The sequence below is a fragment of the Microtus oregoni genome, unplaced genomic scaffold (assembly GCF_018167655.1).
Source record: "Microtus oregoni isolate MIOR12 unplaced genomic scaffold, Mior012 000035F_ref0000213, whole genome shotgun sequence".
NCBI classification, from domain to species: Eukaryota; Metazoa; Chordata; class Mammalia; order Rodentia; family Cricetidae; genus Microtus; species Microtus oregoni.
In genome coordinates, this window is record NW_024543094.1 from 23,021,630 (window position 1) to 23,038,246 (window position 16,617).

Below are 16,617 nucleotides of genomic sequence, written 5' to 3' on the forward strand. Positions count from 1 at the left end.
ACAAGTGAAAAATAAAATGCAATAAATAAGTTTGAAAGCAAGAAAGGATGGTTGCGGGAACATGTGATGCGGCAGGAAAAGCTGAAAAGAGAACAAAGGTTGAGTGAAATCTGATATGTAATTTCATTGCACACAAACATGTTAGATGTTAAATTCCCCAATGGGAAGAAAAAGCCAAAGAGCAAACACACTCTACAGGATAGAGCAAGGTTGGAAGTAAAAGGGTCAACAAATATGCCATGCAAATATATGTACACATTCATAATTAGAGTTCTTAACCAAATGCCTTTTGGGTCCAAAAGAAACCTATGCATATTATTCTAAATCAGAAAAAATGGATATTATTATCAAGATGTTTTCAAACGTTATTGCATAATGAAACAAGTTAATATTCCAGGAGGATACAGTGGCTTTAGGCATGATTGTTCTTTATAGAATGTATGGATTCCAGTGAGTGCCTTTCTCCACCTCCCAAGATAAACCTACTAGTTAGAGCTGGGGATTCCTGGCTTGTCAAATGAGTACGGAGGATATTCTGGTTTATTCAATGCCACAACCCTAATGAGGAATGTTACCATTTTATAAATTAGAAAACCAAGACAGAGTAGTTAAACACATTGTCCAAGGCTGAACTTGTTAAAATTATAAGCTGACTCTGATACTCCAAAGCTGACATATAATTCAGGACTGCCATTTTCACAGGCAGACTTATCACAGTGAGTTTACAAGGAGTTGGTAATTTATGTTTGAGTGAATCAAGTAAAGGCTTGCTAAAGTCACCATTGTATCCTTGAAATCACTGCCTACAAAATAAGTAGAAAGGAAATATCGTAAAAAAAAATGAAGGAATACAGAGAACACAAATAGTTATTAGATAGATCTCTGCTTTCTGATATAGGTTTAGAGAATTTTTATAGTTAAATCTATTTATTGATTTATAAAGGTGTTGTCTTATTATAAAAATACATGAATATGCATATGTACATTCACATACACACACGCATATATATATATATATATATATCAGTGAAATGACTTTTTAGTCTTAAGTCTTAGCCTATTTTCAAAGCCAATTTTTCTGACTTTCATGCCATATCTTACTACATATTTCAGCAGGACAGCAGTAGAAATTTCATCAAAATATACAAAATAATGACTGTATAAGTCTATCTAACGGGTAGTCTCATAGTAGTGAACAACAAATGATGCCAGGTCTGTAACTTAAGGGATTTGATCTCTGGGCACTGGGGCAGTATATCAGTAGGTAGAACACATTCATTAACTTGTAGAATTCAGTACATACTAATGAGCATACTCCCTATTTAAATGGAATATAATTTTACTGAATATTGACAATTATTAAGTAGGAATTTTTTAAAAAGGAAAATATTCTGTTTAAAGAAAAGCAAGATTAATAGTGATATATTACTGAGATGTCATAAAATAGATGATGATATAAGAGGTGAAATTTATAAAAGAAAATCTAATGACCAATAATTTCATAATAATAGTTTAAATAAGGGAATGGAATTTTTGTTTTCATTAATGTGTTATTTTGTACTAAGTATATAGTTGGGTTTTTTAAGTTTCACTGCCCTGATGTTGCTACTTAATAGTGACAGAGATCAATACCCTTCCTTTCAGAACTTGCCAAGTGTCCTTGATAAGTCACTTAATTCCCTTGTGACTTAGTTTCCCCACTTTTAAACTTGACTATTTGATAAGTGTACCAATCAGGGTTACAACATCAGAATAAAATATCTAAATTCCTTCATTTATTTCAGAACCCTGGGGTTGAGAAATGTTACTAATTGGAGCCCATAATTAGAAGCTACTAATTTTTGCCATACAGGTTTATTATCCTTTATTACAATATAGATATATTCCCTATATCTGTATTTAACCATTCTAGGGCTTCACCCTTTATGCCATGCAAAGCCAGCAGGACAGATGAGACATTTCCCTATCAACACCAAAAATGTGGCTTTTACAACATATATTCATATCTGCAAAATACATATACTTGCCATATTGACAATTATATAATAAATTACATAAACTATATTTAAAGTATAAATGTGTTCTTTATATAAATTAAATGTTACATTTATAATATAGATTATATAAAATGTGACTATGAATGGAAATATATAAAGGTTAAATACTATTTATGTTATAAATATGCCATATACAAATACATAACTATTCTATGTGGTAGTATTATATAGTAATAATAAAACCTAAATGTTCTATTCAGAACTAGCATCCTATGATTTTAAAGCAGATAGAATCAAATGAGATGATAAACACAGCTTGGTCTCTAAAGAAACATCTGGCTTATTTGCTCGAGGACAGGAAACCCTATCCTTTTAGACTGGGGGCAAATGTAGACATTAAGGGAACAAGGAGGAAAGATACTTGATTGTGTATGATACTGGAATAAGTTCATTAAGATCTTTCTTTGCTTGATCCTGTCGCCTACAAGGTTTTGATGAGCTATGCAATAGCTGGTTTCTTTATTCCATGCACGCATTCTAAGCTAAGCAAATATTCTTTCGGTGAGTCCCTAAAGAATAAGCTGCAGATAACCCTGTGTTTAGCCTTATCCTCAGGGGAGAGGTAATCAACAGTGAAACCAGGCAGGCTTGCAAGGGGCAGAAACAGGCTTAGCCTAGTTTTCTTTAAATGGGTTACAGTTTCAGCTCTTCTCATTCTCAGACTTCATAAAAGGAAGCAAATGACATTAGGAAACCAGACAAATAGCATCCCCTGGTTGCCTTCAAGTCATACCCCACCATTACTTCCTGGAGAGTTATGAGTAGTGATTTATCAAATTATTCAACTGATAACCCATCAATCTGACTGCAGCTGTACTTCTAGAAGTCAGGGCAACAGCAGCCTGTCTCTAGCTGCTCAGAGGCGCCTAGAGAAGCACACACATGATTTTAATGTCAGTGAATATTTGAAAGTGCATTCTTTTCTTGTCGGGCTACACCATTTCAGGGTGCCTCTCAGAGTTTAAACTTGACACCACAACTGGGAAGGATAAATATAATTAGAAGTAGAATTCTCAAGTGTGCATTTGATAGTCTTGCCATTTGCTGAGACCTTATTTTTCATTCCCATAATCCCTAACACTCTACAACCTCTGTTTTTCATAACCCCTTTTAGAAATCATAATTTTTTATTCTCTCACCTTATTTCTACTCCTCCCACTGTCTGCTCTTTTAACACATTTGAGAGATGTTTTCCAAGAGTATGATAACAGGTCCAGAGCCCAAGCTCTTTTCACTCAATATTGAGTAAGATCTAGTATCTCCAGAACTGGATGAAAGGTATTCCCTTCTCTTTCCTGTAAAATAGCTCAACTCTATGTATCATGAATCAATTTTGAGAGTAAATAGGTATAATATATAATATTAGTCACACATAAATGTAATTTCAAAATAGGCATAATTTATTCACTTATTCTTCAGTTCATTCACACAGCCACTATTGATGGAGTAATACTTATTTATGTCTGAGTCCTCTATGCTGCCTTAGGATTTAATTAGAATTTAACTTCTGATTTGATTTAAGTTATAAAATACACTTTAGGACAGCTATAATATGTTCCAGGAACTAATCTACTTTACCTCTAATAGATTCTTAAAAAATAGAAAATGATAATATTTCAAGCTAATCTTCTTTAGTAGATAAAAATTGAGCATAGAGAGGTTAGGGTTTCTCAAAAGCTCCATCGCAGGCAGTGATATGATGAGTCACCTGCATCCCGGGTACTCGAATCCTGGCACACAGCTCTTTCCCTTCACCGACCTGTGATTCATTCTGTCCTTGCCGGACATATGTTTTTGTATTCATGCCTTTCTCTCACCATGAGTTTGCCCTTAATGCTGCCTGATTCACATCTGCATGACTAACAAGCCAGGTGAAGGAAGACAGATAGTGGTCCCCATTCTCAGCATATTGGCTTCAATCCACAGGAGGCACAGAGGTTAAAGATGTGTTTCTGACCTCATTACAGATAGTTGTGAATCACCATGTGGTTGCTGGGAATTGAACTCAGGACCTTTGGAAGAGCAGGCAATGCTCTTGTATACATAATAAATAAATAATTTTTAAAAATCATATAAGCAGTCAGTTTTCTAGAAAAGACTTTGTATGCTTTTGTTAAAAAAAAAAAAAAAGATGTGTTTCTGGTCACCGAGGTCCCTGATGTAGCTTTTTTTTTTTCTCCCGGGATTGCAGGAACTCCTAACTGTCTCTTGGACTTTTCTTAATTTCAATGCCCAAAAATCCGTATTGGGCCAAGTTTAATACTGTATATTAGAACTGTGCTGAAGTGATACAAAATGCATTCTGGGAGGGGGAATGGGAGCTAGGATGATGGCTGAGTGGGTAAAGTGCTTGCTGGGCACCTAATATTGCATGTAGATGCTGGGCTGACAAGGTGGCCCATCTGGAATCACAGCCCTTGGGAAGATGGATTCTAAAACAAGTCTGTTAGCTTTACCAGCTACACTGGAAAGCTATGGGTCAACTGGGAGAGCTTGCCTCGATGTATAAAGTAAAGAGTGATTGAAGCACAGTCCTGCCTCAATCTTGGGTCTCCATATGCACACACATGTAGATATGCATCCTACATGCATACCCCACACACATACATACAAACTACTAAAGAAAAGAAAGAAGAAAGACAAAGTGACAGTGGAACCGGAAGTACACACCTAGCTCTGGGCCGAGAAGATAAGTGTTAACATAATGAGTAGTCATGAAAGACTTATGACATCATGAAAGACTCAGTGAGACACGTGGACATGAGGCCAACAGAGGAAGGCATGGAGGCATGAGCTGTAAAAGCATATGTTCAAAGACAAAGTGTTTTATTTTTGACATGTGAAAGTTGGCCATGGGCTGAAGTGAGCTCTGTTGGCAAAGGAGAGGCTAAGACTAAGCTAGCCCAGAGTGTTAGGAAAAAGCAGAGTGCTTTCATTGTGAGTTCTGCCCTGTAGAGCTGCCATACGTCATCTAAACCCACAGAACGGCTGGTATCTCAGAGGCATTGATGATCTGAAAAAAGATGAACACTTGGTCTAGAAAAAAAACGCTCATCTTTGTAGAGAATTCCATTTTCCTGGATCCTGGGAGCTCAGCACAATCATTTCTCTGACTCCCCTTCTTTCAGTTACCCATGTTATGTTGGCACTCATGGGAAATGCAAGAAAAGTTTATGTCATGGTTAGGTGCCAGCTCCTGGTGTCAGCTTTGCCTTCATCTATCGCCACACTTGAGCAATAATTCCACAAAGGAAGGAGAAACAACTTCAGCCTCCATGTACTAACTACCCACTGCGGGTAGTTCCCCGAAATTTCCTCAGTCAATGAGAAACACAAATGTACTAAATGCACAGGGAGATGCTGCACTGACTGTCACATAAGCACATAAGCTGATTTTTACTGAATTTTGAAGAGTCAAAGCAGATGTGCATAAATTATCGTCAACTGTGTAATCTAAACAGCAAAGCCGTGAAAGCTGCACTTAGCGATCTAGTTGAGATAAAACTAAACAGAAATGTCAAGGGCTACAGTGCTCTCCTTTTTATATGAGGTATTTACCAGGGAAGGGGCTGTTTTCCAGGCAGATGGATAGCTTGAGAAGTGAGCAGCCAGTCTGGTCCACCGTCTGTCTCCTTATAGAAAAGACGGGAGGGTTTAACTGGATGAAGGGGAAGAGGAAGGTGGAGGCGACTAGCTGAGGCTGACTTTGCACTTTTTATTTTTTGCGAAGTCTGTAATAAATAGATTCTGGAAACCCTAGAACTGCAATGACATCTGTTACTCCTTTTCCTCGCAAATGATCAACAAAACTGTAACTTATTTAGACTGGCCAGGACACGTAGTTGTGTGAGCTAGAAAGCTTTGTAAAAAAATTACAATACTCAAATTCTCACTGAAAAGTGCAATTAATAATTAAATTATTGCTTGAATGTCTTCAAGTGAACAATGGCATTTATACAGATGGGAAAGTAGTAAAATTTTCACATGAGGCACAGGGGCATCCCAGGACGTGAGATCCTTCATTCAAAAATAAGATATAAACAAGTGGTACAAAACATTGTCACCTTGATATAATGCAGCCAATGTAATCATGAGTATAACAGCTACGGCTATTTGTGCAAGAGCAGCACCAAATAACGAGACAAGATAATAGAATGGGACTAGTTGGAGAAAGTAGTCTGGGAGAGTGAGGCGGAAATATGAGAAGGTATGGGGTAAATATAGTAGTACTACATTTTGTGCGTGTGTGTATGAATTTGTCAGAAGTTCAATAAAATTCTTTAAAAATAAAAAAAAATAAGATATCTAAAGGAAAATGGGTTTTTCCTTTCAAATAGTCTATAGTGTTTTATATGCCGCTTTACCTATACTATTCTAGGAAGGCTACAGTCTGTGTCTTGTGAGTCTTGCTTTCAAGTTGTCATGAAAGCTGAAAAGGGTAAGCGGCAAAGCGCCTTTCTGATACAACTATCACAATGTCTTCTCTTTATGAGGAGCTTAAAAACATCAACGTTTGTCTGGTCACTCCCCTCCTGGAAAACGTTATTGGGGCTGGGAGATGGCTCAATAGTCAAGATCTCTTGCTGCTCAGTCATAAAACCCGAGAGCCAGAGTTTGCCTGACAGCACCCACAGGTGCAGCTCACAGACATCCATAACTGCAGCTCTAAGTACCTTTTTCTGGTCTCTGCGGACATCTGCACACACATGTGCATGCATACTCATGCAGACACATGCATATAGTCACACATAATTAATAAAAAATCGTTAAGAATGAATTCAGAAAAGTGTGACATAGAAAGTGTAATGAAGTTAAGCTCTGCTTTTGTGTCACAGAGATGGAGGTAAAATCGGCCACGGGCAAAGAGAAAACCCTGGGGAAAGAGCCCAGGTGATTTATTGTGGGAAAGTTCTCCTGTCTTTTTTTAATGTTCTCAGAGAATGGGGTTTGCTTGAGGATTGGTTAGATCTCAGAACATTGGTTACATCAATATTCAAGGAAAAAAAATCAAAATACTTCCCTGAGTCCAATAAAAATTGCACAGTTAGTATAAGCCGAGAACTGGCTATGTTAAAAAGCTGGCATTCCTGTGCTAATCTTAGGCAGATTATTATCTTTCATATACAGTGGCAATAAACTGGGCTTTTGTTTTCAGTTTATCCTCACCCTTAGCCATCCTGCCATCTCACAATGACTCTGAGACCACCCTCTCCATCCCAAATGTCTTTTCAACCATCTCTTAAATACCTCTACTTCAGTACCTGACAAGCCCACCAGCCCTAAATATGGCAAACTGAATACAGCATTCTTCATGACTAAGAATAGACTTAGGTACCACCTGAGTAGACTTACATAACATCATCATCCAACGAGTTGCCCTTAAGACAGCATCTTCAACTTGCACTCCCTCGTAATGTCCCACCAAGCTCCTAATGCTACATTCCAGATGCATTTGGCCTTCTAAAGATCTTTAGTATTTCAATTTTTTCTTTACCTACATTCCCACTTGTGCTAGTTAGACCCTCGGCCATTTCCCACCAGGACTTCTGTCCTAAGCTCCTATTTCCTTAGGTTTTTAGGTTCTTGAAGCATTCCTTTTTTATAGCCACAAGATCATTCCATACATTCGCAAGACTCTTTACCACTCTAGGAGTAAAGCAGCCATTGTCAATGAGGCCGTCTAGCTGGGCTTCTTCTGTGTTTAAATGAAAATCAGCTGGGATCAACTGGGAGAAAAAATTAAACGAAGAAGAAACATAGAAATAACAAGAAAAAGACTTTCATGTCTCAAATGCTCACCTAGTGTCTCCCTGAAACTTATTTTCCAGCCCTTTGCTGTTTGAGAAGAATCCGTCTTGAATAGCAGGGTCAGGCTGTTACTGGAGCTCTTAAGATCCCGTGGAATCGTGGAACCACAGAATTTTCCAAAGGACCTATTTCCAATGCTAGGACCGTCGAAAACCGCCAGGTAGTCATTGGCGCAAAGCGGGGAGGGAGCCACTTCAAAATCACTGAACCTGTGAAGTACACTTGGTTATTTCTCGTGTCCTCTTTTGTGTGCCTATTAAATTGTACCTGTAGTTCTTATAAAATTAAATAAAAACAAAAAAGAGACTGACAACACAGCACTCAAGCTTCATTTGGAAAGAAATTTTATAAACAAGGTGTAATCAAATATGAAGCCACTATTTGTTGGGTAACTGTAATATACCAATAACTGTGATGGGACCTAAGGATGTAAAGATGAATAAAATACAATGCCGCATTTTAAGACAATCAAGACCTAGGTTCAAGTGAGGTCAATTTTTAGATAATTTTTTATTCTTTCACAATCCCATACATAAATAATACACTTTGATCATATCTCCCCATTATTCTCTCAACCACCTCTCTCCAACTGACTCCCTTCCTGTGTCTAGCAATCATCTCACTACTTCCATGTGCTTTATTGATGTGTTCTAGAGCATTTAACTAGAATTGCTTGCATAATTATGGACAGGGTGTTATTCCTTAAACAAGGGCTAGTTACTAGTGGCTACAGCTTCAAGGAACACGACTCCTTCCACAGCTCCTAAGATTGAGTGTTGACAAACTGGCCTATGCTATCACCCTAATAACATGCAAGGTTTTTGAGTTTCACCTAAACTATCTTCCTCTTCGATTTTCCTTGTGATATTTGGTAAGTGGCACTGCTGTCTCATTCTTTACTTATGTGAAGAATACTGAGACAAATGAAAGAAATTCTGGTTTATATAGCTCGATTGTGGTTCTTCCAGCCTCTTGTTTCCTTCTTCTAAAATGAAGTTTATAGAAACACCACTGCAGCAATGTGTGTGATATAGCTAAGTTACGGCATCTGGTATACAGCATGTCCTCAGTAAAATTAAGTTATGATTTTATAAAACAAGAACATGGAATAATTTTGGTTTGAAAAATATGCAGCAGAGGTAATAAAGAATGAACTAAATTCTGTTATGTCACTGGACTGATCTAACAAGAAATTCACACATAGCTCTCTGGGTGGATCACTGGAGGCTCCCGGCACAGCCGCTGGCCTGCCTTCCGAGCACTGGGTAGGGATAACTAACTGCATGTGCACACACCGAAGTCTGGTGTGGTCATGGGACGTACCCTGGCTACAGGAATGTTAGCAGAGGGTAAGGCCTTGCTTGTTTTGATATATAGTCTTTCTGCATCAGAGAGAATCACAGGAGCAAAATAAGAGTAAAGCTCCCAGCCGGGCAGTGGTGGCGCACGCCTTTAATCCCAGCACTCGGGAGGCAGAGGCGGGTGGATCTCTGTGAGTTCGAGACCAGCCTGGTCTACAAGAGCTAGTTCCAGGACAGGCTCCAAAACCACAGAGAAACCCTGTCTCGAAAAAACCAAAAAAAAAAAAAAAAAAAAAAAAAAAAAAGAGTAAAGCTCCCATCTGCCCTGGACACTGAGTGAGCACAGTTGGCCAAGCATCTTGTCAGCTACACTGAAACCACTCATACCAAAGAGAAATAACGTGCTAAACCAGTGTGCCTTGGCTGCTTGCTACCACATCCAACCTTCCTGACAAATCTATCCTGACTTTTCCTCTGATGGCCTTAGTTAGTATCTTATTTCAGGCCTGTGTTTCGACATTTTCGTTTGTTTGTTTGGTTTTGGTTTTCCTTTGTTTTTGTGTCAGGGTCCTGGGACTGCTGATGTAGACCAAGCTGGCCTTGAACTCACAGAGATCCAACCTGCCTCTGCCTCCTAAGTCCTTTAAAAATGATTCCTAGATACCCAAAAAGGGAAGACTTTATATGTGCCTTTATTTTTGAACCATACGATAGGCTTATTTTTGCTTTCTCAATAATTTCTGCTAGCAGATTTAATGAACATATGACAATATGAAATAATTCTGAAATAGAAAATAGCTAAATATTTCCTTTTTATGAGCATTAAAATAACCCTAAGTCTTTCCCTAAAGAATTTTGGCTAGTTAGATAAGTGTTTTCAAACTGATGATGAAGGTCCAGCCCCCCCCCAAAAAAAAAATCCTGATCCCTTTCATCAAATGTAATATTTACTGTTTTCTTTAGAGAATATTATTGCAAAACAAGAGAAAGACCATTTCTAATGACATTTTTTGTTTTTAATTGTTATTTTTGATATATTTGATTTTTTTGTGTGTATAGAAAATACATTTATTTTTACAAAAGAAAAATCTAAAAAGAATGACAAAATCTGAGTTTTCAGGGGCACCCAAATCTGTTTTGACTTTCTACCCTAAAACACAGAGAAAACTCTTAGAAAAGTCCATTTTTCCATGTGTGTCCAGCACGTTTTCAAAGCCTGTGTATATACAGTTTTACTAGCATATACACCTTTGCAATCTCTGCAGCAGTATCTGTTTTATAGAATTAAAACTACTAGATGTGCACTGTAAATAATTTTCCAAAAATAAAGAAAAATTTGTGACCATTGATCTCCAGGGTCAGGCAAGAAATGAAACATGTGTATGTACGGATGTTTTATATACATGTTATGTCTCTGTAAATGATGATATCGATATTTCTCCTCCAAATTCCTATGTTGAAATCTTAACTCTAGGTTGCCAGTGTTGTGAAGTAGGGGCTCTTGGAGGAGACTGGATTATGAGGGTTCAGTCTTTGTGAATGGGATTGGTGTGTTTATGAACGAGTTCTGAGGATGCCGCCCCCAACCCTCCACCACTGAAGGACAACTCTGGCAGAGCTAGGAGAGATTTCCTCTGTGAACCAGGAAGTAGATTAAACCATCTGATGCTGAAACTGCCTGTCTTGAGCCTCCCAGACTCCACTATGAGAATTTTGTTGCATCTAAGTCATTTATCTGCACGTTGTTATGGCAACCTGTGCATCCTGTACATGTAAGAAACACACACTGGCACAAGCAGCCTAGACAAGCTGTACCTGTTCTGCCATTCTGGGGTGATCAATTCCTTCTCTGGTCTCTTCCTCACAGTAGTCTGGCAGCTTGTGTTCCTTTAATCCTAAAACTTGCAGGACCTTTATCCCTAAGGCACATTTTCTCCACAAAGAATTTCAGGTGGGATTGACATGTTTTTCCTTCACGGTCCCCACCTATAAACCACTTTCTTTTCATGGAGTTAAATCACTCTGATGAGTCATGCCTTACACTTCATGGACCCAACAGACATATAAGATGCTGAAAGTAAGCTTCGGAGTTCATAATCATCAGGAAAGAATTTATCAGTGACAAATTGGGGACAGATGAGTAACCATTGTCCCAGCTTGTCAAGCTTCTGTGTGAAACTCTCTATTGCCCAGCGACTAGTCTAACTTTCAGATTTCCTATCTCATGCTGAAAATTTCAGCTTTCAGTGAAATTGAAGAGCTGGACATCAACCATCCTAAAAGAAAGAAGCCTAGCACGTTATCCCTCTGGACAATGGAGGCTCCATCCTTTTCATCAGTCTCACTTGGAATAAGGAGAATCAGAGAGATAATTTACTAGTGATGTAATATATCCACATAAAGCAACAGCTTGGAGTCACTTTAATTCATAAATAAAAACAAACTTTATGGGATAAAATTTATCTTTAAGAGACAAAAGGCGGTAGAATTACTCAGGACGTGGGTTTGGGAGGACACCAGACATGGAGTCCAATTTTCACTCTTCATTTAAATATGTGTTGCTTTGGGGAAGCTGTGTGACCTTTTTAAGACACACATATAAGTGTGCTTGCATATTTATCATGACTGTTTTAACAGCACAAAAAAAACATCTGAGGAAAGAGTTGAGCAAAGCTTCTTGTGTATAATAAATGTTGAACAAATGGCAACCATTTTTTCCTAATCCTTTGTACCCTCTTCCATGTTAAGGAGTGCTTAAGTTGACAACCATTATCAGAAGCTCCGTCAAACTGTTAAGAAATTACAAGGAGTGTTTTAACTGGCCAAGCTCCCTTTTTAACCTCAATCCGCACTGGATTAGGCCTTGTAGGCTTTCCTGCCATATGGGATCCCTCTGCCTTTCTCCAAATTCCAGCTAGGCCACTATGAGAACTCATGGGCTCCTTCAGTAAGGTAGCTTTTCTGTGAGCAAAGGTGAAAGGATTTTCTCAAGGCAAATCTGTCTCACATACCTAAGCAGAATCACTTTGTTGCTGCTAACGCTGATGCTGTAGACACAGTAGACATCATTGGGGTATCTGGAGTAGAAGGAAGGACTGCTAAGGACCCCGTAGGATTTATTGTAGGTCCCACCACAGGCTGGAATAGAAGACAAGCAAATGAACAGATAATAATTATTACTTATAACATGGGCAAATCTTTTGGGGGAAATAGTCTAAGCTATTGTTTGCTGCCCCCTAAAAGAGTTCATATTAATTGTTCTTCAGGTGACCTTAATCTCCTTCATTGTGTTTATGAATAATTTTGAATTTCCCAGAAGGAGAAAAAGGAGAGAAATGTAGAAGAACATCTAAAGCATTTGGAGGGGAATAAGTCTAAGTAAAAGAAAAACAAAAACCAGAATGAAAGCAACAAGAAAGACTATTTTTTTTTAATATGTTGGGATATCGGTCCCGTCACTCTAAATGACAGATTGACAGAGAGATGGTGTGGCAACTGGATTCTCAAATAAGGCAGGAAGACCCCAGGTGCGCTCTGTTCATACGGGAAGACTGCAATGTAGAAATCCAAATGAACACAGATTCAGGGCCTCTGTGTTGGGGATAAAATGTTATAGGTGAAATGCTAGAAGTCAGCTACCACTGTGGGTCAAATGCCTCACTCTTAGGGTCTACAGATTTGTATTTAGTTGTGAAATTAGAAAAGCTTACTGTTGTCCAGATTTGTGGTATTTGTCTTTGATAAGCGTGATGATATTTGGTCCACTCTCTAACTCCAGCCGTTAACAGCCCATAGCCCTTTGTTATACCCAGCAGTCAACAATGCAATCACCACAAAATATAATGACGTACCATTATAACTAATAAGGCATTGTTTTTACATGGATTGTATCCAGCCAGGTTCAGATGTTCCCACCTAATGATGGTATTCCCATGGGCATGCTTATTTGTTTTAGAATTCTAAAATTACATGAAGTTTGTATATTTTGATGATGTTTCTATGGTTACCAATGAACACACTCCACTAACATATCATCAAGATTAGATACAATTTGTGGCTTGTTATTTAAGGCTTTTGTTTATTTGGTTTGGCTTCAACTCTGCCCATTTGCAGGGCAAATTCTTTTCTGTGCCAAAAGTCTTCATACATTCTGACTTCTGGATATAGCAGCCACAAATTAAATGTCATATCGGTAGTAACTGCTTTATTTCACTCAGTGTCAATTACATGATCTCTGGAAGCTTATCAGTGTCTGAACAACTTCTCCACACACTACCAAGGTTTGAAGCCAGTAGCAGCAACATTCTTTAAGTGATACTTAAAGGGGGATTGAACTGTGCTCACTGTACTTTAGGAAAATAAGGAGTAAATGAGCAGAAGAATATATATATATATTCTTGATATTTATATGATATATATATACATATATATATATATATATATATCTGTGTCTTAATTCTCCAAAGTAGTAGTTAAGAATAAAACAAATCTTCTTCTTCATCCAAGGCCATGAGAGAATATGTGTTCTATTAGATTGATGCAATCAGGCATAGCAAACATCAGAGATCATCCTTTCTAGCTTCTGACGTCAGCTGCTGAGAACAAGCTATGAGATTCTTTTCATGTGTGAATCATGTTCTCTGTAGATGGGCAAATTGCTTTATTTGAAGATAAACTACCTTATTTCTTCCCATTACTCATTCATGTGGCCAAGCAAAGACAAAACAAACCCAGGAACAGTTTTGTGTGCTGGTTTTACTGAATGACTGTGTAAGATAAGATAAGATAATGCTACAATTATTTTCAGAGGGTAATTTTAGCTAAAATTCAGGAGACGTGCCTAATATATAGATATATAATCTAATATATATTAATTTATGCATATATGTGTGTGTACTTGTACGAATGTTACATATCACACAGAGGCTGAAAGAGGGCATTGTGAGATGCTGTGTGAGTACTGGGAACCAAACCTAAGTCTGAAAGAGCCGTAAGTGCTTTTAGCTACAGAGCCATCTCTACAGTCCCTAATGGTTTATTTTTAAGGGAAAATATCTCCTTTTTTATCATGTACCTAATTGATAATTTTTTGCATTAATGTCTCTGAATTTTTAATTTGGTGACATATGATGAATCATAAAACCTTCTTATGTGAATAACAGCAGAAAATTATTCCAAACAATAACGGTAGGGTTACTCACAGGTGATTCTATAGGAAATCTTGAACCCTAAGTCTGTGGCATATGCATTAGAATAGAAGTTGAGTGACACTGGGCCAGCCACGGTGAGGGGATGCAGGGCTTCAGAACCGCACAGAGTCACAAGAGGAGTGGAAGAGAGGTTGTGGCCTTTGATGATGTGCAAGCCATCATGATCACAGTTTCCAGTGATGGCTGAGCGATCTACACAGAACAGAGAATGACCAACATCAGAAAGAAATGCTGTAGACAAGTGATGCTATAAACAGACGAAATACCACAGTTCTGTAACTGATCCAGAAATTATTACCAAATTTAAGAGGTGGTTTCCTATATCAATATATAACTTCATTTCCAGATGTAATAATATTTGTCCAAGAGACAAACACGGACAGAAAAGAGAAAGCAGGTAGAACTTTATAATAAATAAACTCAGTTGTTACTCAGAGTTTTCTTCCGCTACAGAACCATTCCTTTTACCTAGGGATCATAAAACCAGAGGCAACTTGCCTCCAAGGGGAAATAAAATATCTGAAGACTTTTTTTTTTTTCCTGCCACACTAGAGAATGAGATAGAGGCCAGGGAAGCTGTTAAGCAGGCTTTAACACACCTGGGACCATTCCCATACTCTGAGCCTTTCTGTCACCAAAAGAAAAAAGAAAACAATAAAAACAAAATCCCACCCCCAAATCAACGCAACTCAGAATGTCAACAGTGCTGCTCTTGAGAGACTTAGAGAGACTCCACACAGAGAAGTAAAGATAAGGGTGGCCACAAGCAGAACCTGAGAAATTCCTTGATGCTTTCTGACAGCCCTTTCCAATAAGTCACACAACTATCAATTTTAGGGCTTTGAAGATTATAAATTGGCATCAACATTGTCTTCTAATTTAAAGCAAAGGAGGCTCAACCCATCAACCTTACTGTTTATCTACCAACAGCCCTTTCCCTAGAGTTGGGAGATGAGCAGAGAAGCGCATGTTCTTAGGAACCTCTTCCCACGGAGGAATCAGAACTTGGGAGGTGAAGATCACAGAACACAGGTGAAAGGAAGTCCCATGGTGCTCATTCATGAAAGCAGAGCAGACCCCAAACTTATTCACTCATATTGATTGAGTGCCTCTTCAGACTCACAGAATTGCTTATCTCTCTGGATAGTTTTTAATGGATGTCTAATCGTAGGTGTGTATGTTTACACGCATGTATGTAGAATATAAATGCAAATGAATGAATTAAAAGTTATGCACCTGGACTGATGGCATAGACCTGTAATCCCAGCTCCTTGCGAGTCTGAGGTATATTGCAAGTATGAGGCCAACCAAGCCTACAGAGCAATTCATGGTCAGCTTGAGTTGATTAGCCAAACTTGGTGTATATCCCTCAGTTCAATCCTCTGTGCTCGGGAAAAAATAGAGGCTATATAAAATATAACAGGCTCCAGATGCATTTTCTTTAAGCAATTTTATGTGATGCCTGTGTCTTTAAAGTTACTATATTATTTTTCTTTCAGTTCTGGATGAAATACATAAAATGGTACTTTTGTTTATTAAAAACCAGAAGAAAGTCAAGCCTATGACTTCAGCTTCTCTGCAGACTTTGGCAGGAGTTATAGGCCTGCTTGATCTACATAAAAATTTAAGACCAACTTGGGCAGCTACGTGAGACCTTGTTTAAAATAAAAACTTTTTATTACAATAAAAAGTAAAGGGTGTGGTTTTAGCTTAGTTGTAGGGTGCTTGTTGCTCCTGCCCAAAGTTCAGTCCTCAGTGTGGAGATGAAAATGATTTTCTATTTGTAATTTTATTTGCATTTGCATTACAATTGAGAACATGTTTATTATTGTCTTCAAATGATCATTTTAGACTACTGTGCCTACATCTTTCTCATTAATAGCTTAATTATTTTTTTGTTTCCTCGAAATAGATTGAATCTTTGACTATTATCAAAAGATAAGGGATAAGTTATGTTGAATATGTGGGTATTTAAACTGGTGTAACCATTATGTAAAAGAGGGCCCTCAAAAAGTTAAAAATAGACCAATACTATTCAGCAGTTCCACTCTTGGGCATATACCCAGAGGAAATGGAGTCAGTGTGGTAAAGACCAATCTATCCTTCCAAGTTTGTTGAAGAATTATTCATCATAGCCAAGACATGATATCAACTCAGATCCTTTGCCTGATGAATAAAGAGAATGACACACATAGACAGATAGCTGAATGAGCACAATGGAATACTACTCTGTCTTTTTGA

The 16,617-nt window shown here is 37.9% G+C and overlaps 1 protein-coding gene across 2 annotated transcripts in view; it reads right to left on the reverse strand.

Annotated features, from left to right (window-relative positions):
* The window catches only part of Cubn (cubilin), a 203,737-nt gene that overhangs the window by 20,784 nt on the left and 166,336 nt on the right, over positions 1-16,617 (reverse strand). For both annotated transcript variants that reach the window (XM_041630831.1, XM_041630830.1), the window contains exons 57-59: positions 14,368-14,568; positions 12,178-12,304; positions 7,857-8,074 (exon numbers count right to left, since the gene is read on the reverse strand). In XM_041630831.1, coding sequence (XP_041486765.1) covers positions 7,857-8,074; positions 12,178-12,304; positions 14,368-14,568 — 546 coding nt within the window. The remainder of the gene's footprint in view (positions 1-7,856; positions 8,075-12,177; positions 12,305-14,367; positions 14,569-16,617) is intronic.